The sequence below is a fragment of the Crinia signifera genome, chromosome 2, assembly GCF_055691185.1.
Source record: "Crinia signifera chromosome 2, ASM5569118v1, whole genome shotgun sequence".
Taxonomy (NCBI): domain Eukaryota; kingdom Metazoa; phylum Chordata; class Amphibia; order Anura; family Myobatrachidae; genus Crinia; species Crinia signifera.
This window is the reverse complement of record NC_139218.1, coordinates 7,556,267-7,582,071: the sequence shown is the minus strand read 5'-3', so window position 1 is coordinate 7,582,071 and position 25,805 is coordinate 7,556,267. Positions and strand designations below refer to the sequence as shown.

Genomic DNA, 25,805 nt, shown 5'->3' with positions numbered 1-25,805 from the left:
GCCCCTAACTGCCATTCCCCCATCATCCCTATCTCTCAGCCCCATGTGGTAGACACTCGTTGTACATCTCACCAGACGCCTGGGATCAGAGAACAAATGCACTTTCCTGGCTCACAATGGCCTGTGTGGTACACGTGGCAGCACCTCCCATGTGTCCATGATGTCAGCCACAAACAGATCTGTACAGATGGGTATGCAGTCATTACATCTACAGTGTCTAGGTCGACAGTCATATGGTCGACAGGGTCAAAAAAAATTAAAAAAATGAAAGCCGACGTGTTGACAGGCAGTATTTCATACCCTACCATCCACTACGGCATGGTGGGAGACTAGAACAGTGTGCCAGGCGCAGAGAAGGACCGTGCCTGAACCATGGCGAGTGGGGACACGGTACGCTCCGACGGTGTCCACACTGAGCTATAGCGACAGACACCCCCGCCCCCCCCCCAAAAAAAGCCATGAAACTCATGTTGACCTTGTCGACCAATAGTGGTTGACCTTATGACTGCAGGCTTAGACACTGTAGATGTAATATACTAGAACGATGAGCCTGGAGCGGGCTGCCATTAACAAGGTGTACATTGGTGACAGTACTAGCTTAGCTCTCGCAGATACTGGTACTCCCAGTGACTGGGCATGCCGGAGCATAGAGGGGGGGCGGTAGGTAACGCGGAGACATTGTGAGGTTTAGAGAAACATGCGGCCCTTAGGGTCATAGTGTAGAAGAACTACAGCTCTCAGCATAGCCTGATCCAGCCTGCAGAGGTACATCCACAAACATCCTGCAAATGGACAATTCAATGACTAGTCTTTATTTCCCCTTACAGAGTGACTGCAGATGGAGGTCCCATAGCCGGTACTCCCCAGCACAGGCCCCGGCTGTCCGCCCCCCGCTCAGGAACCGTAGTTTGCTTCATCAAACGCCTTTCTGGCCCGCTTCAGCTCTTCATTCATGGTGAGAAGGTCCTTTACTCTGGCAAACTTGCGGGGATCCTTCCGAATCAAGAACACGATGTCCTCCACCTGGACTCGGCCCTGTCGCCCAATAGACATGGCCTTGTGGGTCTGCAGAGAGCAGCGAGTGTTAGTATTGCAAGCTATAGGTATACTGTAGGCGAATGGTGTACTGCGTCTATCTCTGTATATGGACAAAGTCACTTGTATGATGTTATTAGCTGCAGAACCGTTCCACTATACCAAAGCATTTGCAGAACCATGTGATGGGCGCAGGTGTCGTGCCCTCATTGTGTCAGCGTGTACTCACCATTTCTGTAATGAATTCTATCACCAGGTCTTCCAGAATATCCACAGACTCCGTATATGGGTTCTGGTCATCGCCGAAGCCGTACATCATACACCGCACTGCAGGAAAGGATAACACCAGCATATCATTAGTGATACACGCCGCCATCCCGGCCTATCAGGGCAGTGCCCGCAAGCTCCGCCATCCCGGCCTATCAGTGTAGCGCCTGCAAGCTCCGCTACTCCGGGCTATCATGGCAGCGCCCACAAGCTCAGTCACCCTGGCCGATCAGGGCAGTGCCCGCAAGCTCCGCTACAGGGACGATGAATGCGGTAACTAGGGGGCACTAACAATTATTATTGCAGGCACTAAATTCCGTCTGTAATCTACAGAACGATGTATAACCTGCTAACCGGACGTAACTAATTCAATAATAAAATGATAGAATGAGGTTCACAAGTATCAGTGTAACACAGGATTTATATGGCTGCAATATCGTCATATTTAGCACAAACACTAGATAATAAATGGACACAATCAGGAAAAGACTTAGCAGGGTACCAAATCCAGCTCCTCATCTACAGAAAAACAAAGGTTACAGCCGCGTTCCATCAGCACCAGCGCAGGAACCGCCACTTACGCTCTTTAGAGAAGAGTCTCTTTCTCCGCCCCTGTCCGCCTTCCGCTCCTCCTGCCGACTCATCATTCTCCTCCTCAAACTGACAGTGAAATGTGGCGTTAATTACAGAAAATACAGAAAACTGCACACAGATTATATACATAAATAATATTATTATGGTATGGCGCCACAAGGAATCCACAGTGCTCAATGACAGAGTGTGTATATATATATATATAATGTCTATTGTACTTTGTTAGTATGGTATTAGGCAAGTTAGTTTCTGCAGCAACAGGTCCCTCCGCTGCCGGTTACAGTCCAGGTATAAGCATTTGCAGCCCCCTCTCACCCACCGCTGCCAGCTACACTCCAGGTATACGCAGGTGCAGCCCCCTCTCACCCACCGCTGCCGGCTACAGTCCAGGTATAAGCATACGCTGCCCCCTCTCACCCACCGCTGCCGGCTACAGTCCAGGTATAAGCATGCGCTGCCCCCTCTCACCCACCGCTGCCAGCTACAGTCCAGGTATAAGCATGCGCAGCCCCCTCTCACCCACCGCTGCCAGCTACAGTCCAGGTATAAGCATGCACTGCCCCCTCTCACCCACCGCTGCCAGCTACAGTCCAGGTATAAGCATGCGCAGCCCCCTCTCACCCACCGCTGCCAGCTACAGTCCAGGTATAAGCATGCGCAGCCCCCTCTCACCCACCGCTGCCAGCTACAGTCCAGGTATAAGCATGTGCAGCCCCCTCTCACCCACCGCTGCCAGCTACAGTCCAGGTATAAGCATGCACTGCCCCCTCTCACCCACCACTGCCGGCTACAGTCCAGGTATAAGCATGCACTGCCCCCTCTCACCCACCACTGCCAGCTACAGTCCAGGTATAAGCATGCGCAGCCCCTCTCACCCACCACTGCCAGCTACAGTCCAGGTATAAGCATGCGCAGCCCCCTCTCACCCACCGCTGCCAGCTACTGTCCAGGTATAAGCATGCACAGCCCCCTCTCACCCACCGCTGCCAGCTACAGTCCAGGTATAAGCATGCGCAGCCCCCTCTCACCCACCACTGCCAGCTACAGTCCAGGTATAAGCATGCGCAGCCCCCTCTCACCCACCACTGCCAGCTACAGTCCAGGTATAAGCATGCGCAGCCCCCTCTCACCCACCGCTGCCAGCTACAGTCCAGGTATAAGCATGCGCAGCCCCCTCTCACCCCTCTCAGAGTTAAAATATATTAAGTTTGAGCTACAACAGAATAAAGCCAGTCTGGCATCTTCCTACCGTCTGATCTTCGTCCTCCTCCGCCATTTCCTTTCCTCTCGTCTTTCTCTCTCTCACAGCCACTGACTTCCGGGAGCACAAATATGGCGCCGCCTCAATAATAAAGACGCCATCTTGCTCCACCCAGCAGCAGTGTCACGTGACTAGTATAATAAGGCGGGAAGTTTGAACACAACCGCTGAGAGCTCTGGGTGCTGACGTCATCCGTCCTGTCCCCTGTATATGGAGTGAGCGAGACCGGAGCGGTGAGTAGCGGGGCGCCCCCGTATATTGCCGGGAGGCTGGCCCCAAGAGCTGGCACTCCAGAAGCCGCATGAGGTGTTGTGGCTGTCTTACAGCTAGTACTAAAAGTGCTGACACTGTAACAGTAATGTCAGGGGAGTGTCACCTCAGGACTATGCCTACTGTATAGATGTAGTCCCAGGAGCTGACACTCTAATATTACTGTGAGAGGTAATGGTCACCTAGGGAAGTATGGGGTCTGTCATCATACTGTGCAGGATTAGTCCCAGGAGCTGACACTCTAATATTACTGTGAGTGAGGTCAGTCACCTAGGGAAGTATGGGGTCTGGCATCATACTGTGCAGGATTAGTCCCAGGAGCTGACACTCTAATATTACTGTGAGCGAGGTCAGTCACCTAGGGAAGTATGGGGTCTGGCATCATACTGTGCAGGATTAGTCCCAGGAGCTGACACACTAATATTACTGTGAGCGAGGTCAGTCACCTAGGGAAGTATGGGGTCTGGCATCATACTGTGCAGGATTAGTCCCAGGAGCTGACACTCTAATATTACTGTGAGCGAGGTCAGTCACCTAGGGAAGTATGGGGTCTGGCATCATACTGTGCAGGATTAGTCCCAGGAGCTGACACTCTAATATTACTGTGAGCGAGGTCAGTCACCTAGGGAAGTATGGGGTCTGGCATCATACTGTGCAGGATTAGTCCCAGGAGCTGACACTCTAATATTACTGTGAGCGAGGTCAGTCACCTAGGGAAGTATGGGGTCTGGCATCATACTGTGCAGGATTAGTCCCAGGAGCTGACACTCTAATATTACTGTGAGCGAGGACAGTCACCTAGGGAAGTATGGGGTCTGGCATCATACTGTGCGGGATTAGTCCCAGGAGCTGACACTCTAATATTACTGTGAGCGAGGACAGTCACCTAGGGAAGTATGGGGTCTGGCATCATACTGTGCGGGATTAGTCCCAGGAGCTGACACACTAATATTACTGTGAGCGAGGTCAGTCACCTAGGGAAGTATGGGGTCTGGCATCATACTGTGCAGGATTAGTCCCAGGAGCTGACACTCTAATATTACTGTGAGCGAGGTCAGTCACCTAGGGAAGTATGGGGTCTGGCATCATACTGTGCAGGATTAGTCCCAGGAGCTGACACACTAATATTACTGTGAGCGAGGTCAGTCACCTAGGGAAGTATGGGGTCTGGCATCATACTGTGCAGGATTAGTCCCAGGAGCTGACACACTAATATTACTGTGAGCGAGGTCAGTCACCTAGGGAAGTATGGGGTCTGGCATCATACTGTGCAGGATTAGTCCCAGGAGCTGACACACTAATATTACTGTGAGCGAGGTCAGTCACCTAGGGAAGTATGGGGTCTGGCATCATACTGTGCAGGATTAGTCCCAGGAGCTGACACACTAATATTACTGTGAGCGAGGTCAGTCACCTAGGGAAGTATGCGGTCTGGCATCGCAGGATTAGTCCCAGGAGCTGACACTCTAATATTACTGTGAGTGAGGTCAGTCACCTAGGGAAGTATGGGGTCTGGCATCATACTGTGCAGGATTAGTCCCAGGAGCTGACACTCTAATATTACTGTGAGCGAGGACAGTGACCTAGGGAAGTATGGGGTCTGGCATCATACTGTGCAGGATTAGTCCCAGGAGCTGGCACTCTAATATTACTGTGAGCGAGGTCAGTCACCTAGGGAAGTATGGGGTCTGGCATCACAGGATTAGTCCCAGGAGCTGACTAATATTACTGTGAGCGAGGTCAGTCACCTAGGGAAGTATGGGGTCTGGCATCACAGGATTAGTCCCAGGAGCTGACACTCTAATATTACTGTGAGTGAGGACAGTCACCTAGGGAAGTATGGGGTCTGGCATCATACTGTGCAGGATTAGTCCCAGGAGCTGACACTCTGATGTTACTGTGTGAGGTAATGGTCACCTAGGGAGGTATAAAGGGGTCTGGTGTCCTATTGTGCAGGATTATCCCTAGGAGCTAACAATCTATTACTGTGGAGGGGGACAGAATGGTATGTTGTGGGGTAACAGGTGAGTAGAAGGGTACAGGATAGGGGGGGGGGGCACGAGTACGTAGAAGGGTACATGATGGGGTGGGCGAGTACGTAGAATGGTACATGATATGGGGGGTACGTAGAAGGGTACATGATGGGGGGGCATGTACGTAGAAGGGTACATGATAGGGGGGCGGGTACGTAGAAGGGTACATGATAGGGGGGGCGGGTACGTAGAAGGGTACATGATGGGGGGCAGGTACGTAGAAGGGTACATGATAGGGGGGCGGGGACGTGATGGAGGGCAGGTACATAGAAGTTGATGTGATGGGGGCAGGTATGTAGAAGGGTACATGATGCTGGGCAGGTGTGTAGAGGGGTACATGGTGGGGGCAGGTGTGTAGAAGGGTACATGCTGGGGGGGCAGGTACGTAGAAGGGTAGATGATGCTGGGACAGGTGTGTAGAGGGGTACATGCTGGGGGGCAGGTACGTAGAAGGGTACATGATGCTGGGACAGGTGTGTAGAGGGGTACATGGTGGGAGCAGGTGTGTAGAAGGGTACATGCTGGGGGGGCAGGTACGTAGAAGGGTAGATGATGCTGGGACAGGTGTGTAGAGGGGTACATGCTGGGGGGCAGGTACGTAGAAGGGTACATGATGCTGGGACAGGTGTGTAGAGGGGTACATGCTGGGGGCAGGTGTGTAGAGGGGTACAGGGTGGGATCAGGTACATGACAATGCGTTCTTACACATGCTAGCAGGTAACTGAGTGGCAGAGCCCCATATAGAACAGACACTGTAACTTATAACCTTTTTCTCTACAGCCACCATGCGGAGAAGTTCGGTGACCAGCAGACAATCTGTGGCTCCATTACGGGTCCAAGATACCAACAGGTGTCTGACCACCCCCCAGACGTAAGTCCCTGGACCGCTGCATGTGAGCCTCTCCATACTGGAGCCCACCTGTCACCTATGGAGTGGGTTATGGTTGTCACACAGCAATTGGTAGATCCCCGGTGTATCCACGTTAGCCGCTCCCTCCGTCGATACTCACAGGCTCATCTCTGGTCTCTTAATTGGATATTTACTAACATTATGCCTGGAAGAACCCAACGGTGGGAAAACACCTACCGCAAACTGCCCCTACAGTATGTGTCCGTTGTGGCTGAAATGAGTCATTCCATGATATATAGGACATAATACATACAAATTACACTTCACATAACTAACATTTCAGTGTATTTATGCTACTGATGAGCATAATGTAACAGTCACAGTGATGTAGGATGGTGTAGGACAGGTAATGGTGGTGACCAGTTCTATGATGGAAATTTTACCTACGTTGCCGACTTTTATATTCTCCTCTCCATGAGAAGCCCGGAGAGGAGACTTTCTGCAGCCGTTCGGGGGCGGGGCTTGAGTGTGATGGCATTAATTAAAATGATGCGATTGTGCCATTTTGGCTCCGCCCCCTCCTCTGAGACTCGCGGATTGCGGCATTAAAATGCCGAGGTAGGGATACGATGGCTGCGATCGGGGGGCGCAGTGGGGGTCCCCCTGAATACAGGAGGGCTGCCCATTTTTCCGGGAGGCCGGGAGGTGGACCTGATTTTCGGGAGACTCCTGGCCATTCCGGGAGGGTAGACAACACAACACTGACCTATCTCAAGGACATGAGTGATGGAGCAAGCTGGCAGCGACTGGGAATGCCCATTATCACCAGATGGAATTTGATCTGTGTCCTCAGTTACTCAGGAAGACCAGCAGACATACGCATAAGGGGCCTACACACGGGGAGATATTGCTCAGCACACAGCGTTGTCAGTGTTGTGTTCTGAGCGATGTCTCAGGGCCAGTGTTTTCCGGTGGGACCACTGTCCCTGACCGGCGATTTAACCAGAGTTATCCAGCATGCTGGATATTAATCGCCGGGCGATAGCGACGCACAGAGCCACGCATCACTATAGCCCCTACACACTGAGTGTTGTCAAACTCATGACCCTCCAGCGGTTGTGGAACTGCACGTCCCAGCATGGCCTTCCACAGTTTTAGCTATCAATTATATTAAATCTTTGACAGGGCATGCTGGGACGTGTAGTTCCACAACAGCTAGAGGGCCATGAGTTTGACACCACTGCTCTAAGCGACCTAGTGAGAACAATTAGAAAATGCGCTGAAACTGCCCCATTACTCCGTCACGTGTTTTCTGCAGGTGAGCCATTAGTATCAAAGCCCTCAGACTGGGGACAGAAATGTAACGAGTCACATGTCAAAATGAACAATACATTTATTTGTGTGCCAAAGTGATGGAGATGTTGTATATGCACGCAGACAGCAGTATCGTAATTTTATCATATGTAAAAGATGGTTTATTTACTGAAAAAAATGACATCTAGACGCACTGGGACTGGTGGTAATCCCATTTATGGAGTGCATTTTGTATGTGTTAGGGCTGCACATGCTTTAGAGCTGGGTGTCCATGTCAGAAGGAAACTTTTGAGCTATTGTATAAGATCCCTAGAGTAATACAAGCTAGGTATTTGGCCAATAATAGCCTCTTGTAGTTTTCTTAGCATATGACTCACTTGCTGGTACTTAGGATGCTGCCTGGTCTTACACTTGCAACATTAGGGGCTTATACAATGATCAGGTGATCACTAGGTAGCAGCAGGAGTGGCTACAGGATCCCAAATCCACAGCAGGGAAGAATGGCAAGAGCAGAGCAGAGTAAATATACTGAAGAACTTGATCTAATTGACAGACTATAGGTTATGCAGGGTTAACTGAGGTTCCCAATTCCATTTAGAGAACAAGGCGCAGGCATCCACAGGAATAGTCTGGAGTGTTCACCCAAACTAGGGCAGGACATAGAACTGAGCCAGGAAGCATACACTACAGCAACCATTTGCAGACTGAAACTATCACAAGCAAGTGAGGGTCCGGCTGAATGATGAGTAACAGGAGAAGCAGCAATCGGGAGCTCACAGCCAGACCAGCCATCAAATGGTGACGTTAGCACAGCTGTGCGACTTCATACACCAACAGACAGTGTCCCGGCTGCCTAGGAAGAGCTGGGACCATAACACTGAGTGCCTGTTGCCAGGAAGCCGTCCGACATAAGCCCCTGCAGTGTTCCAGCTGTCGGGCAACAGCCGATCACCTGCCTCAGATAAAAAGGGTGGGATAATGTATGTTACTTATATAAATAACTACCATTACCAGTTATTCAGTGCACACCTGTTTTTCAGTGCTGTATAAAGTGTATCAGTCCCTACCCCCCCGCTCCCCCCAAAACACGTGGAGACCTCTCCACAGAGATGCCTGGGAACAGGACTCATGTCCTCCGTGCTGTGAGACAGTAATGCTAACCTATATACCAACCATGCTGTCCTAACAGATAGTTTTCTTTCGCCATTGCCTTCAGGCTTGGAGGCCGTGACTCTTCATTACCTGCTTTGGAATCTGTGTTTCCAATTGGGAGTCAAACTAGTGATCAAAGTCCTAGCATTAAGAGCAATGCTGAAGGAAGTCTCTGTTGTGGGGAAACCCATACACACATCTGTTAGGTGACATCACCATTGTTGGCAACATTGACCATTAGAGAGCTGCAAAGACCTTCTGTAATGAAGTAAGCAGTCGTGGACTTGTGCAGGCAGAACGACTACTCCAGCACCCAGGAGAGTAGGTCACGCGTAAGATTGTGGACGGATGGAGTTGGCCATACAATGACTCAATGGTGTCCCAGTCATACCAGAAGGAGGAGAGAGACTCTGGTGGGACTCACAATGTGCCCTGCTAACGCCTATTTCTTCCTATGGGATTTCCTTCCTGTGTGTAATGGAGGCTCTGATAATTTGCGGACAGGCTAGTGTTGCTGCGGTCCTGCTTATAAAGATAATGGAGGTTATTAATCCGAATTGGATTTATTGGTCAGATATACCTATGTATACTAGGAATATGTTTCCAGTTAACATTGCAACTGCCAGGAGACATCCAAGATACATAGACCACGGGGAGCACAGTGTATATTACCTCAGTTATTTGGTTTTGGGGCATGCTATGTTCGGTTGGTGGACCGATTGGGGAAAGAGGCTTTTTAAGCTTCTAGTGTGGCGTAAAGGTCCTGAAGTGTCTGCCAGATGGAAGCATACAGAGGGGAGGTCAGTACAGATGATCTTTCCTGCCTTACCACCCTTTGTAGCCTGCGTCTGTCCCCCTCACTGGTGGATCCGTACCAGACTCCACAATCGCAGAGTAGAAGAGGAGCAACCGCTTCTGTGGGACGTTGTACTTCCTGAGTTGTCTCTGCTGCCTTCCCAATGATGGCGGTAGAGCTGGACCCCCATTTTAGGCCCCGGGAGATCTTGGAACACAAGATCTTGAAGGAGTCCACTAATGACACCACATTGTCAGTGATCAGGAGCAGAGACATAACAGTTTGGTTCCTTCTGAAGTCCACTATCATCTCTAATGTTTTAAGTGAGTCCAGGGCAAGATTGTTGCTGCCACACCACAGTGACAGCCAGTCCACCTCCCGGCTGTAGGCAGATTCATTCCAGCCCCTCATTAGACCTGACGGTGGTGTCATCAGCAAATGAAGATTTTTACTGATTGTCTGATACTTGTAATGAAGGCTCAGTGATCCCAATGGGTTCAGATGTAAGTACAAGTAGCGTTGTATGCAGAGTTTGCAGCCTGGAGTGAGCATGCAGTAATTTTGTTTTTTTCTATTATTATAAGATCTTCTATGAAGAAACTGCGTTGTATCGCAAACCATGTATGGTAGAATCATGCCGTCGTCTCATTCCTAAATAAAGATATATTTTTACACTTCCACCTGTAGTAAGGAGCGTCCTGGGCTGACTAGACCAAGTACGACCAAGTCACACTCGGCATCTTCTGAAAGAAAGACCAGCTTCTTCGGCAAGAGGTACAATCATTGCATCCCTATGTGGTACAGCCCATATTAGTGTTTCATTGTCTTGCCTCAGTGATGTCTTCTAGCTGCTGAATAGGCTGCTCACTCCGTGATGTCACTGGATCTCAGTGAGTGGATAGGCTGCACTCGGTGATGTCACTGGTGCCTAGCCAATGTATTGCCTTAATTATTTTATGACTACTTGAGCACACAACTGTCTCCAATGGGTGCAGTCAGCAGTTTCATTTTACAGTGTGGTGTATAAGTTACTACCTCTTTGGGGGACTATTGTACACTGACCATGTCTCATTTATTCCTTTATGTAGGGCCAGCGGTAACAGAAACAGCCAGTATGGAGCATTTGGGGTCTCTGAAAAGATAAAAGACCCCCGACCTCTACATGACAAATCCTTTATCCAGCAGTGTATCCGCCAGCTGTGTGAGGTGCGCCCTGCCTAGCTCTCCCATTATATCCTTGTGACTACCTGGGTCTGTTTATCCTGCTGACGTTCCCTCCCACCCCTTGTGTTTTGTGTCCCACAGTTCCTGAACGAGAACGGCTACTCGCAGACCCTCACGGTCAAGTCCTTACAAGGCCCCTCCACAAAGGACTTCCTGAAGATCTTTGCCTTCATCTACAGCTTTATCTGCCCAAACTATGAAATTCCAGACTCTAAGTTCGAGGAGGAAATCCCCAAAGTATTTAAGGAACTGGGGTACATGTCTCTTCTCTACATGTGTATCTACACGTATTGCATGCATGTGTAACTAACCTACATGTAATGAATGTGGACAGGTACAGCATATACAAGTGCACCAACGGCTCAGCCAGTGCTAATTTGAGTTCCATGCCCAAGTTCCAATTTGCCTGGAAATGGAAAGAGGGCTATTAAGTTCCACCACCTTCCTTTATTCATGTTCCCTTTTTTATGTTAACAAAAAAAGAAGAAAAAGAAACTCGGGTGGGGTTTCTATGGTGCATATGATAGGGTGATATGATGGTCATTACAGTAATAATTATTTGGTTATTATCACACCAATGCTTATTGATGAGTGGACACACACTATTGAGACACCGGTGTCTGATTTAATTATTTCTATATAAATCTCTGGGATTTTGAATAATCAACTTTTTACACAGCAATATTAGTAATAAAAACACCACTAATATATGTATAAAACATGTTTTATTATAATAAAAATACAAATAAAATTTGCACAGCAGAAAAAATATACAAAAAATCATAATTGAATCTAACAGAACAACTAGTTAGGGGATTTAGAGTGCACCCCACCCGAGTTTCTTTTTCTTTTTTTTTTTTTGATAATATGACTTGGCCCAACTCGGGGGTGCACCACTGAACACCACTATTACAACCTAGGACCTTGTGGTATGTGGTGTATAATATACAAAATAATTCAAGCAATTTAAATCCGGTATATCCCCTGCTATATCTAATTGACCTAATTATCTATCCCTAATATATAGTGCAGTTCCCCAAAACACCCTTGATCAATCCCTTGTTTATGTCACATCTCAATCTCTGGGGTGGTGCAGATTTCCCGACACTACGCAGTGATGAAATGAAGTGTTCTGAGTAACATGAATACAATAACACGACGATTTCTCTTCTCTTGCCCCTAGGTATCCATTTGCTTTGTCAAAAAGCTCCATGTATACAGTCGGTGCCCCCCATACGTGGCCACAGATCGTTGCTGCCCTGGTCTGGTTAATAGACTGTGTCAAGGTACAGTTCTCAGTCATGGCTTCTTGATGAATCTGGGACAGCGTAGGCGGCCGTACTGTGGGCAGCCCCATTGGTCAGTGATGTCACACATTCCTAGGGAATTGATTGGCACAGAGTACAGAACGGTACTCATCTATCTAAGACAAGGCAGCCGCACTGGGAAATAATGACTAGAAAGACTTGGCCACTTGGTGGAGATCAAGACCATGTGTCCTGTGTAATGACAGCAGCCAGTCCTTTATATACACATCATGATAGGTTCCCAGCGGCAAAAGCCCAGATTGTGGGACAAATATAAACTGGTGTGTATAGTTCACCCCTTCACTATATTCAACTGTAACTAGCGTAAGGTGGGGGGGGGGGGGGGTCCCCATGGCAGTATCACCCAGTGAGGACTGAAACCCCTCTGTCGTCATTATTTCTGCACTGATAGGGACTATGATAAGCACCATGGGTGACTAGAGAAAGCAAGTAAGACGGGATGCAGTTTAAATCCCGGCGTTCAGAATCCCGACAGTTTCTCCCTCCAGGGGTGTCCACGACACCCCTGGAGGGAGAATAAATTAGCGTGCCAGCTGCGTGGCGAGCCAGCAAGGGGGGGCGATCCATGTGTGTGTCGGGATTCCGGCGTCGGGATTTTGAACGCCGGGATTTCATACTGAATCCAGTAAGACAGTACTTCAGTTATGTCACTAGGGGGCAGAGCATTTCCTGGAGATCAATATCTTGCTGCGCTGTCCCCTACATTATTATTTGCTGGCCAGATCACCTCCGGAGCTGGCTTCTGTCTGCCTGGGCAGAGTCTCTTTAAAATGTCTATATTTCCATGATGACATTTCCTCCTGCATTGTGCAATGGTTTCCTTAGTCCTACAGTGCCAGGGTGGCTACGTAACTTCCAATACAGCGATGTGTATTATGTGACATTGCTGTAATAGTACAGACCGCACTGGTATTCTGTACTCGCTGGCCTGATGAGACTACCATCTACCATACTATATCGCATCTCCTCCGTTTGTTATTTACCAAGTGGAGTTACTACTTTGCTGTAACGGTGCACATACACTAGGCAATCGGGAATGATATTGGTGCTGCCGCGGAACAAACGGTATAGAAACTTTTGTTCAGTGACGTCACCGGGAGATGCAGCCGCTGACCATGTCGGACTGAGCTGCATGCACAGGGTCATTGGGTCAACCAAACTAAGCTCAACATACACTGGGTTGACCACTGAAGGTTGACACAGGGAAAAGGTTGACATCCCTAAAGTTGACGCAAGCATTAAGCTGACATTGTGACAGTCGACTTTTCCCCAGTCTTTTTTTTTTAAATGTCGACATGGACACCATACCGGTGTACCGCGTCCAGACGCTGCGCTCGCCATTCTTCAGGCGCACTGTTATATTCTCCCTCCATGCCCTAGTGGATGGTGGGGCATGAAATACCGCATGTTGGCTCAAATAAATGTGAAAACCCCCATGTCAACCTTTTGACTGTTGTCCTTCCCAGTGTTGACTTAATGCTTGTGTCGACCTTTTGTCTGTCGACTGTCAGTGGACGTCCCAATGTGTGTCTGCCTTAATTGTTCCGACCCAATGACCGTTTCCCGTTTGTTTGGAGCATGGACACTGGGCGATATTCTGAACGATGCGACATCGGCACCGTTACGCGTTATTGTGCCCGATTACACACATACTGTGCACCAATCACCCACGTGACGCTGTTCTCTGTTGGCAGTTCTGCTGTGTGCTGAGGGGCGAGGAGCAGGGGTTTGAGGAGCCTCAGTTGGGAGAACAGAGCGACAATGGAATTGACTTCAACCAGGTAACTGCATTCTAGAGATGTGCCATCCTCAGCGCTGATCCACAATACTAAGGGGAATGGGATTTGTATCTGACGGGACATTTGTCCTAAAATATAATACAATGCAGATATATTGGGAGCAATTCTATAACCGTGCAGTAAAAACCAAACAGAGCAATTCTCATAGAGTGCCCCCAGTATGGGTGAGGTGGGCTGTGCCGCGCAGGTGACGGCAATAGAACACGGTTACCGCTCCCCTCCATTACCGCTGTGTTGTGAGATATGAAGGACTTACCCAGTGTGACCAGCACTGTCCTGCTCCTTCCTATAATGACATGCAGCTTGTTACACAGAGGTGACTGGAAATGCCGTCCTGTCCTTGCAGGTATTTATGGATTACACTGCCAAGTGCTACGAGCAGTTCATGGGGGGCGAGGATACATTTGAGGACCTTGATTTAGAAGTGTGCTCCAAACTCAGTAAGTGGCTGTAATCTGTCTGGTGTCCTCACTGTACGTTATGTGTAAGAGGCGTCCGCGCCGTGACCCCCGGACGTCTAATTCACTCCGACTTCTGCCCTGGCAGAGGATTTGTACGCTGTGGATGAGTCTCACCTGGAGTCGCTGCACGCTGAGGCGCGGAGGTTAGCGGAGGAAATAGATAGGATAGAGAGAGAAAAGGAGAGTGAACCGGTACGTGTCTGATCTGCTCTGGGGTCCCACCCCATACATACATACATACATACATACATACACACACCCACCCACACACACACACACGTTTGTTTCCCACATGTCTGATACATACATACATACATACATACATACACAGACACACACACACACGTTTGTTTCCCACATGTCTGATAGATACATACATACATACATACATACATACATACATACATACACACACACACACATTTGTTTCCCACATGTCTGATGTTCTTCTGTGTTTCCTCTTGGCTGTATACTCCACTCCTGTGTCAGATGAGACCGTCCTCTCCCGGGGTACCGCATGCTGGATGTTGGGAATAATAAGAGTGAGTAAATGTTTGCTGTTTTAGGACCCTTTGGCCTCTAAGAGGAAGATGAAGATATTGCTGCAGGCGGATATGCAGAAATACCAGAACTACCTGACGGAGATGGAGTCTCATTCAGCATTGCTAGACCAGCGGGTCGGCAGCATCAGCGAGGAAGTGGAAGCCTTAGGTGAGTAGTCTGCAACCCTGTCTGATTTCAAGGTCTCATTTAGATTTCTCGAACCAAAATCAAATAATGACGCAACCAAACCATGACCTGCGTAACTGGTAGCATAAGTGACACAACCAAACCATGACCTGCGTAACTGGTGGCAATAATGACACAACCAAACCATGACCTGCGTAACTGGTAGCATAAGTGACGCAACCAAACCATGACCTGCGTAACTGGTGGCAATAATGACACAACCAAACCATGACCTGCGTAACTGGTAGCGTTAGTGACACAACCAAACCATGACCTGCGTAACTGGTAGCGTTAGTGACACAACCAAACCATGACCTGCGTAACTGGTAGCATTAGTGACGCAACCAAACCATGACCTGCGTAACTGGTGGCAATAATGACACAACCAATCCATGACCTGCGTAACTGGTAGTGTTAGTGACACAACCAATCCATGACCTGCGTAACTGGTAGCATTAGTGACACAACCAAACCATGACCTGCGTAACTGGTAGCATTAGTGACACAACCAAACCATGACCTGCGTAACTGGTAGCATTAGTGACACAACCAAACCATGACCTGCGTAACTGGTAGCATTAGTGACACAACCAAACCATGACCTGCGTAACTGGTAGCATTAGTGACACAACCAAACCATGACCTGCGTAACTGGTGGCATTAGTGACACAACCAAACCATGACCTGCGTAACTGGTAGCGTTACTGACACAACCAAACCATGACCTGCGTAACTGGTGGCGTTAGTGACACAACCAAACCATGACCTGCGTAACTGGTGGCAATAATGACACAACCAAACCATGACCTGCGTAACTGGTAGCATTAGTGACGCAACCAAACCATGACCTGCGTAACTGGTAGCATTAGTGACGCAACCAAACCATGACCTGCGTAACTGGTAGCATTAGTGACGCAACCAAACCATGACCTGCGTAACTGGTAGCATTAGTGACGCAACCAAACCATGACCTGCGTAACTGGTAGCATTAGTGATGCAACCAAACCATGACCTGCGTAACTGGTAGCATTAGTGACGCAACCAAACCATGACCTGCGTAACTGGTAGCATTAGTGACGCAACCAAACCATGACCTGCGTAACTGGTAGCATTAGTGACACAGAACCAGTGATGGTCCCTGGCTGCACCTGGAGGCTGGTTACTGTGATCTGTCTGTCCACCCCCAGAGCTGGAGCGGGAGGCCATAAAGCAGGAGAACCTTCGACTGAAGAACATTCTGGACAACCAGAAATACTCTGTAGCGGATATAGAGAGGATTAAGTATGAGGAGACGGAGCTGCAGGAGACCATCACCAAACTGACCAGAGAGCTGGATGATGACAAACAGCATCTGTGGAGCGAGGAGCTGAAATTCGCTAAACTCAAAGAATCGGTAAGCGCCAATATCCCCGTACAGACAGCCACCTAATATCCCACACTCTGTACCCACCATGACTGATGGTCTCCCTTCTCTATAACGTTCTAATGCTGTTCCCACGTTTATCTCCGTGTCACAAGATGCAGCCGAGAATATCTCTCTATCTATAAAATTTCTTTGGGGTTCGCTGTTCCTGCCCCTCCCCCTCCCTTTCTTTATAATCAGTTCCGAGAGCTTGGGGGGTTTGTAAACTATAAAGGGTACATTTATTTGGGAACCGTGCTTAATCCAGTGCGGTCTGTTCTACAGGTGGAGACACAAATAGCGGAGTTTCACAAGGTGGCGCGAAAAGCGCGGCTGATACCTCCCACGGCGGAGAATGCAAACGGACGCGATTTCCAGATTGAGTGGAACCTGGACGGCGATCAGGGCAGCTTGAACCAATGTAGGAACAAGATCAACGTAAGGGCTTTTAATGAACTTCATACTCCCATGTGTCTGGAGTATCTAAGGAGTAATCGCCTGACTATATATATAGAGGGGTTTGTTTTACTGGGTATCCAGAGTTTGTTTTATACAAGGTGTATGATCATTTGTATTGAAGGCAGAGGTAACGCTTGGAGAGGGATACACTACCAACCAATCGGTGTCTAACTGCCATTTTACAGGCTGTTTGACAGATGGAGGGTGCTGGTTGAGGGTGTGGTATGATGCACCGGTAGTCGGGATTCCGACTGTCAGTATCCCGACATCGTAGTCTTGACCGCAGGGACTCCGACAAGGGGACGAGTGCTAAGACGCCCCTTGTGGGCTCGCAGCGCTCAACACAGCTTCTGTTCTCCCTCTATGGTGGGGGTCCTAGACCGCCATGAGGGAGAATAGCCCCTGTAAGTGGGGGTACCGCCTGTCGGAGCATCATCTGGCACCCCTGATTGGTTCTAAGTCTCTTCACTACACCTTTCTCCCAGCCCTGATAAAGCTCCTCCTTCTCGGCTCTTGTCCTGCTATTGGTGCGCAGGGGTGCTCGGGATCCTGCTATTGGTGCACAGCCTGAGATAGTGAGGCGCATTATACAAGTAACCACCTGCGCTAACATAACTGACATTTGCTGAGCAGGATCCAGATGATGGGTCAACAGTGAGAAGGTCAACATGCACTGGGTTGTACATTGACAAAATGCCGATGGTCGACATGATTTTATTATTATTTTTTCACGATTTCGGGTTTTTTGGGGGCAACGTTTCTCATGCAGTATAGTGGTCTGAGAGATGGCGAGCCATGGGATGCTTTGCGGCACACTAATTGGGAATAAAGGGCTCTGCTGTCCACATTAACACACAAATGTGAAAAGCTCATGTCTACCCTTTGCTTGTGTCGTCCTTTGCTTGTGTCAATGCTGACAGTGCATGCTTACCTAGATACTGTCCAGTCTGTGAGCCATACCTCTTCCTGAGATGGCGGCCTCCCTCCTGCTCCCTGGTAATACTCCAGTACTGAAAAAAGGGGGAGTGGACCCGCTACAGCTGAGAAATAAATGATTTAATATTTTGTTGAATAATCTCTAACCAACATAAAAACTACTCCAGGCTGATGCTGGTAGTTGTGGTGTTGGTGGTGCGCCCCGCGTTCAGTAGCTAGACTGAAAGTGGGATGGTTTTCTTGGGTTTGCAGGAGGAGCAAACCAAGGACAGTGAACGCTTTGTGGGCGCACTCTTTAAGTAATATCTTAAATGCGTATAATGGAATTATTTTAAAATTTAACTTTTAATGGAAACAGCTTAAAAAGAGTAGGGCGCAATGAAAATTATAGTATATATAATATTAATGGTTTTGTTGTGTGGTTATTTTTTTGATGTTAAATACTTACATCCAAATAAATCACTTTAAACCACACGTTTTGTGTATCATTTACTGCATGTGATCAACACAGGTATATAGACCTGGGTGACAGTAGGCTGCAAAAATGAGTTTTATCCCCCGGGGTAGGGATTTACTTCTGGGGGGGATTTAGGCTGCCCCACGTCACTTGTACGAAAAAATTAATAATAGTAAGGTTATGCCTAATGGCCGATTTTAGAACACTGATAGTAGGCGGCTCCAAAGCTGCTTATCAAATGATCGTGCAACCCCAAATAGGTAATACCACACCTGGACTTCTCCAGGGGTCTCCCACCCGGATACTGCCCAGGCCCTTCACTGCTTGGCTTCCAAGTTCGGAAGGGTTTTGGGCAGACCAGTGAGGTATGGTGGTATAATGGGTAGGGGTGCAAATCACAGACAGCTGCTCCAGTTAACTATCGATGTCATGGATAATTGCACAAACATGTAGTATCAGATTACCCCTCAAAACTAGAGTGACATACTGTGGTTAGATAGGTGGTATAACAGTAGATAATCTAGCACAGTGCAGACGAATACATAGTAACTTGATGATATCCAAAAGTAGCAATAGTAGGCTGGTATAGCACAATACACTTAATTGGGATCAAATATGCAAAGTCGCACTTGTGAAACAGTTATTCTGAATTGTACTTCCACAATTGAGTCACAAAGAAACAGTGTATCCAAAAAGAGCACTTAGACTGAGTGGTGTTTGCAGGGATTACTGATACCTGTATAGCTGACTAAATAGCTTTAGTTTAAGTCATTCAGTTCCGTCAATATAGTTAACTGGGCGGTATTGATTTCAATTGATCCATTTGATATAATCCACTCAGATATATTAGTTACTATCTCAGATTGAAGTTGGTGCGCTGTAATGTATACAACCAGAATAAGTCTCACGTATCTGGGTCATTACCATATTTTGTACAGTTGAGAGAGTGGGTGAATGTCTAGGGGAGCAGCGCTCAGAGGCAATGCCGTCCGAGATTGCTCCTGTACCTGAACCTGCTTTGATCCCGGTAGGTAACCGTGGTGTCCCGCGCAGAGCTGCGTGGCTGGAGGGGGCTGAGTGACGTCCGTCTCAGCCAGCGCCGAGCACTATTACGAGTCCTGCGGGGAATAGGTCTGGAGAGGCTGGCTTGGAGTTGTCCTGCTGTTGGTTCCAAGAAGGTGACGTGGGGGGCCGCTGTGGACATGTGTTTCGCCTACGACAGGCTTCGTCATGCAGCGTCCAACAGCAGGACGACTCCACGCCAGCCTCTCCTGACCTATTCCCCGCAGGACTCGTAATAGTGCTCGGCGCTGGCTGAGACGGACGTCACTCAGCCCCCTCCAGCCACGCAGCTCTGCGCGGGACACCACGGTTACCTGCCGGGATCAAAGCAGGTTCAGGTACAGGAGCAATCTCGGACGGCATTGCCTCTGAGCGCTGCTCCCCTAGACATTCACCCACTCTCTCAACTGTACAAAATATGGTAATGACCCAGATACGTGAGACTTATTCTGGTTGTATACATTACAGCGCACCAACTTCAATCTGAGATAGTAACTAATATATCTGAGTGGATTATATCAAATGGATCAATTGAAATCAATACCGCCCAGTTAACTATATTGACGGAACTGAATGACTTAAACTAAAGCTATTTAGTCAGCTATACAGGTATCAGTAATCCCTGCAAACACCACTCAGTCTAAGTGCTCTTTTTGGATACACTGTTTCTTTGTGACTCAATTGTGGAAGTACAATTCAGAATAACTGTTTCACAAGTGCGACTTTGCATATTTGATCCCAATTAAGTGTATTGTGCTATACCAGCCTACTATTGCTACTTTTGGATATCATCAAGTTACTATGTATTCGTCTGCACTGTGCTAGATTATCTACTGTTATACCACCTATCTAACCACAGTATGTCACTCTAGTTTTGAGGGGTAATCTGATACTACATGTTTGTGCAATTATCCATGACATCGATAGTTAACTGGAGCAGCTGTCTGTGATTTGCACCCCTACCCATTATACCATTATACCTCACTGGTCTGCCCAAAACCCTTCCGAACTTGGAAGCCAAGCAGTGAAGGGCCTGGGCAGTATCCGGGTGGGAGACCCCTGGAGAAGTCCAGGTGTGGTATTACCTATTTGGGGTTGCACGATCATTTGATAAGCAGCTTTGGAGCCGCCTACTATCAGTGTTGTAAAATCGGCCATTAGGCATAACCTTACTATTATTAATTTTTTCGTACAAGTGACGTGGGGCAGCCTAAATCCCCCCCAGAAGTAAATCCCTACCCCGGGGGATAAAACTCATTTTTGCAGCCTACTGTCACCCAGGTCTATATACCTGTGTTGATCACATGCAGTAAATGATACACAAAACGTGTGGTTTAAAGTGATTTATTTGGATGTAAGTATTTAACATCAAAAAAATAACCACACAACAAAACCATTAATATTATATATACTATAATTTTCATTGCGCCCTACTCTTTTTAAGCTGTTTCCATTAAAAGTTAAATTTTAAAATAATTCCATTATACGCATTTAAGATATTACTTAAAGAGTGCGCCCACAAAGCGTTCACTGTCCTTGGTTTGCTCCTCCTGCAAACACAAGAAAACCATCCCACTTTCAATACTCCAGTACTATCAGGTTTCCACTCCTCTGCTTCAAACACTGGGGCAGATGTATTAAGCCTGGTAAAGAGAGGAAGTGGAAGGAGATGATTCACCAGCCAATCAGCTCCCAACTGTCATTTTTTGGACACAGCTGGTTGGCTGGTGATTTATCTCCATCCACTTCCCCTTTACCAGGCCTAATACATCTGCCCCTATACCGGTAAAGCTGTCCTAGTCTTTCCAGTTACCGTGTTCCAGCTCAGTGGTCCTCAAGTTCCCCCAGCAGTTCATGTTTTCCAGGTCACCTATGGAGTTTTAAAATGTGACAGTTGGTGATACACAGCACCGGCCAGGTGACTACCCTTATCCCATCCTTATGGTGTGTACACACGGTAGATGTGCCTTAAGATCCTATCCACGATCTGATCGGATAGGATCTTAAGGCACATCCGATTTGCATCCAATCTTGACTATATAGTGCAGATCTGCACTATATAGACAAGGCAGCCAAGACTTTCTGGCTTCCGATACGTGAACACGCATCGGGATCGGATTGGGATCGCAAGGGTTAAAACCCTTGCGATCTGCTTCAGGTCTGATGCCGATCCGATGTTGACTATATCGTCAACATCGGAAAGGAAATCGGACCGTGTGTACACAGCATTACACTCCAGCACTTCCTGCCCCTAACCCCCTCCTTGCCCACCCAGTACCGTCCCAGATACTATCTAACCTTATCCCTTCTCTAACCCCAGCATTGCCTGCGCCTAACCCCCTACTTTGCCCCCAGTACTGCCCCAACTTCCATCCTATCTATTGTGGATATGTAGGTGGACTGGTTCTATATGGGGAGCATAAAAGCATACTATGATGGGACCCAGAAACAGTGATGTGGGACCTCAACTTCGTGATCACTGCAGCTATGGTCCTATACCCTGTACCTGTCCTATATTGTATTCAGCTGTTAGTTACTGTTTTCTTTGTTCCTTTATGTACTCTGGCCGCTGAATTGTTATATATATCTGACTCTAGGGAGCACTACCAACCTCAAAAAAGCTCATTGCCTGTATTTTTTAAAGTATAATATATCACAAGTTAGTATTTTATAGCATTTAACACCCTTAAGCTGCGTACACACTGTTCGATTTGAATGGCCGATATATCGACTGACCATCCGGCAGTGTGTACCATCAATACATCTGAAGGCCGTCGGTCTGATATATCGCGTCGGCTGTGCAACACAGTGTGGGTGCAAACAGCACCCACACTTCCCAGGATGGGGTGCAGTGGCCTGTGACCACACACTCTAGTAAATACAAACACAGCCCAGCACTCACTACAACAAACTGACTCCCCTTAAAATTCAAATAATCAAATAAATAAATAATGGGGTTTTAGTTCATGAATTGATCAATGCATTAAAGCTTGCAGCCCATCGCCAAGGAACCCCATTTCACTGCAACTAAAACCCCATTATTTATTTAATTATTTGAATGTTAAGGTGAGTCAGTTTGTTGCAGTGAGTGCTGGGCCCCCTGTGTTTGTAGACAATTTATATCTAAGATATATCGACATAGTTCTGTGTGTACGGGTGATCTGCCAACCACCCATACAGCCACTGCAGGAGACGCTGGTGATTGACAGCTCACTGGGCATTCTTCCACCCAGTTATGTCAATCACAAACGATTGGGCAGTGTGTATGGCGAACACGCTGACTGATCTGTTTAACTATATCTGCAGATATATCTACTAGTGTGTAACCAGCTTAAGTTCTACCTTAATTGATCTATGTGGGGTGGCCTCTGAGGCAAGTATTAAGTGCAGCATCCATCCCACTTCCTGAAATTCCGAATTGCGATTCTATAGTTTCTGTTAAGTGTTTCCAAAAATGTCCCACAACTAGTAGGGCAAAGTAGTTTGCATGAGCCCGGGTGCTGGATGTGGTACCCATACATGCAGGGGGGAGTGGGTGGGGCAGCAGAGCCAAATTGCTGCCTAAGCCCTAGTTTCAGCCCTGACATGCCTCTTCCTTGCTTCCCCTTTTGTGTAGTGGGACTGCCTGTGCTACTTTCCAATCCTCTGGAAGTACTCCTGTAGCTAATTCCAGAGGAGTGTAGGCATTGTTCTCAACTATCACAGAAAGTGTTCAGTTTATTTATTTATTTTACATTTTATGATGCAGATTCCACTGTTGGAGATCCTAACACAGCTGGAAGGACAGATCGCACATGCCACCAACAAGCAAATGGAATCTGAAGACATGTTGGAGCAGGTGAGTCCCAGATGCCCCATCTAACTACAGAGACCATGATATTCCCGGAGGGAAAAGGATGGGGGTCTAGGGCTCGGACCCTGATGCTGACTGACCACCTGTGGTGTACAGTAATGGGTCCACACCAGCAACTAAGGGAATGTTGTCTTTTTTATTCCAGCTGAATTCTCTGATTGCAGAGAAGAGAAATGAGGTGAAGCATCGCAAGGAAGAGGCTCAGAAGCTGGATGAGCTTAATCTGCAGAAAGTAGAGGTGAGGCCTCAGCCATAGTGCGGGGCGGGTACAGGGTTCGGCGATGTTTTACCTTCTGACCCATGCCCTGTTCTCAGGAAGCTGACCAGGAAGAGAAGCGATGGGCTGCGGAAATCGCGTCTTTGGAGAAACATCGCCAGCTGCTGGAGTCTGGTGTTAACAAGAGCCTGGAGGAGGCCATGAAGGACCTCCAGAAGGCCCAGCAGGAGTGAGTGTAATTCAGCGGAGGTGGTTGAGAGGACCCCAAGCCATGGTCCTGTGCACACGTTGTCTGATTTGTCCTCTTGTCTCCTCAGGCTGCAGCTTGTTGAGCACCAGACGGAAGAGGAGATGAGACAAGTGGCGAGTAAGCTGGCCCGGGTGGTGACGGCGGTGGCTTCCCACATAGCGGCGATAGAGGTGAGGAACCACTAGCCCAACGCTACGCCATTGCAGGGGCAGCAGCCCGGTCACACATCTGGCGGGAGGAGGTGGTGTAAACAGCCACAAAGATTATTTACCGGAGCTCAGGGGCATTAGTATTGGTGTTAGCATTATGGGCCGGTGTAGCTAACGTTCCCTTATCTAGTATAGGAGCTAACAACATCACAGCTGCATATGGAATGTTCCAATGACTTCATTTAAAGCAAATAGATTGTCAGGGACCATACAGTCCGCGATGACCCTTGGGATCTGGAGCTGATCCCATCACAGCACATTGCATGTAGTCTCATACCCCCATAGACATGACTCCGTCTTCCCCGGGCACCAAACAGTTAAAGCTTTTACTTCCCAGCAGTCCAGGCTCCTCTCCTGTACCCACCCCAGGCAGTGTCGTTTTGAGGAATGGGCACCTTATTACAGTGGCTGCTTTAATCCGCTTTATTTTCTTTTACATGTGCAGAGAGAATTAGATTTGGGGGGGGGGTCCAAACTGAAATCTAAATTGCAGGGTAAAAGAAAAGCAGCCAGTATTTGCCCTGCACAGAAACAATATACCCCACTCAAATCTAACTCTTCGCACATGTTGCATCTGCCCCAGCTGCAGTGCAGCATGGTTTTGTCCATTAGAGAGAGTATTTTACTGTTGAGATCTATTCTGAATCCCCCCTCAGTGGTGTTCCGGGCTCTCTGCTTCGCCCTCATCCAATCCAGGTACAGTCAGGCAACGTGACAGCTGTTGCCTACCTCCAGCATCAGGGCCGCAGTTATAAGACAATGGGGCAGATGTATTAATCCTTAACAAGAGATAAATGCAAGGGTGATAAAGATAAATGCCCAGCCAATCAGCTCCTCACTGACTTTTATCAAACACAGGCTGTAACATGGCAGTTGGGAGCTGATTGGCTGGGCGTTTATCTCTCCTTATCACACTTGGATTTATCTCTTGTTAAGGCTTAATACATCTGCCCCTATGAAAGATGTGATTTGAATGTTCGGTTGGGCAGAGCATCCTCTCCCGGCTGTGTCTTCATTCCCAGACTCCATAATTGGAAGGTCTGACTCCTTTACTGTCCTTTAAATGGGTTTTGCAATCGAGGCTGGCTGGCATAGAAGCAGACCGTGTCCAGATGGTTCTGTTTGGCCATCCACCACGTGCATGCAGTGGCGGATCTGCCTGCCCCGGGCTGCTCATTCCACTAGGTCACTGGGTTTTTCTTAGACATCCCGTTTAATTGCATACATCATTTATATATAGATTCTATATGCATGGCGTGTTACAGTACTGTAGTGTACAAGGACCTGCGTCTTGCCCTGGGCCCCGCCTCCAAGTCCGCCCGCTTCTTCAGTAGAGGCGAGTAGTTGGTGCGCCATCTCTGCAGTGCGCAGTCTGTACTACCGGTCGCCGTTGTCATCGGCTGCCAGGCTGTGTACCGTGTGTGTGTGTGTGTTGGGTTGCTATGGTAAACACAGTTTCAACTCTGAGAACCAATGGGACGATACCCGGATGGGGGTTTACTTGGTGGATTTCTGATGTCTTTCAGAAATGCCTGGAGGAGAAGCGTCTGAAGACGGAGATCGAGTATGAGGAGCTCATGAAGGAAAATCTGGTGGTGGATCTAAGAGAGCTACTGGGGAAATATAAGGAGAAGGCCAAAGTATTTGGGGTCCTCCCCAGCAAGTAACGAACGCCCAGCTTACTGTCCCCCTCCTCCACGCCTGTTGTCTAACGCTCGCCCTAGTTGTATAGTACTGTACAGGATCTTACATTAACTATGTTTGTGTTTGAATGTTACACTTTGTGTTTTTACTGCTTGTTTTAAATGTGTTAAATTAATAAAAACATTCAATAACGTGAACTTAAA

At 48.1% G+C, this 25,805-nt stretch overlaps 2 protein-coding genes and 2 pseudogenes across 2 annotated transcripts; 2 read left to right on the top strand and 2 right to left on the bottom strand.

Moving 5' to 3' along the window:
• Positions 1–791: 791 nt before the first annotated feature.
• TAF13 (TATA-box binding protein associated factor 13) lies at positions 792–3,301 on the bottom strand. Its single transcript, XM_083171519.1, has 4 exons — positions 3,146–3,301; positions 1,884–1,962; positions 1,265–1,362; positions 792–1,065 (listed from the first exon to the last, which is right to left on the bottom strand). The coding sequence occupies exons 1-4, from the start codon at positions 3,170–3,172 to the stop codon at positions 895–897; spliced, it is 375 nt and encodes a 124-aa protein (XP_083027645.1). The 5' UTR covers positions 3,173–3,301; the 3' UTR covers positions 792–894.
• NDC80 (NDC80 kinetochore complex component) lies at positions 3,235–25,805 on the top strand. Its single transcript, XM_083171510.1, has 17 exons — positions 3,235–3,390; positions 6,241–6,331; positions 10,260–10,346; positions 10,661–10,778; positions 10,878–11,050; positions 11,980–12,082; positions 13,819–13,905; positions 14,270–14,363; positions 14,470–14,576; positions 14,951–15,095; positions 16,301–16,506; positions 16,801–16,953; positions 23,178–23,267; positions 23,428–23,520; positions 23,598–23,728; positions 23,817–23,919; positions 25,485–25,805. Exons 2-17 carry the CDS (start codon positions 6,246–6,248, stop codon positions 25,623–25,625), a joined length of 1,917 nt encoding a protein of 638 aa, XP_083027636.1. The 5' UTR covers positions 3,235–3,390; positions 6,241–6,245; the 3' UTR covers positions 25,626–25,805.
• On the bottom strand, positions 18,628–18,746 carry LOC146061268 (5S ribosomal RNA; annotated as a pseudogene).
• LOC146061888 (5S ribosomal RNA) lies at positions 20,396–20,514 on the top strand (annotated as a pseudogene).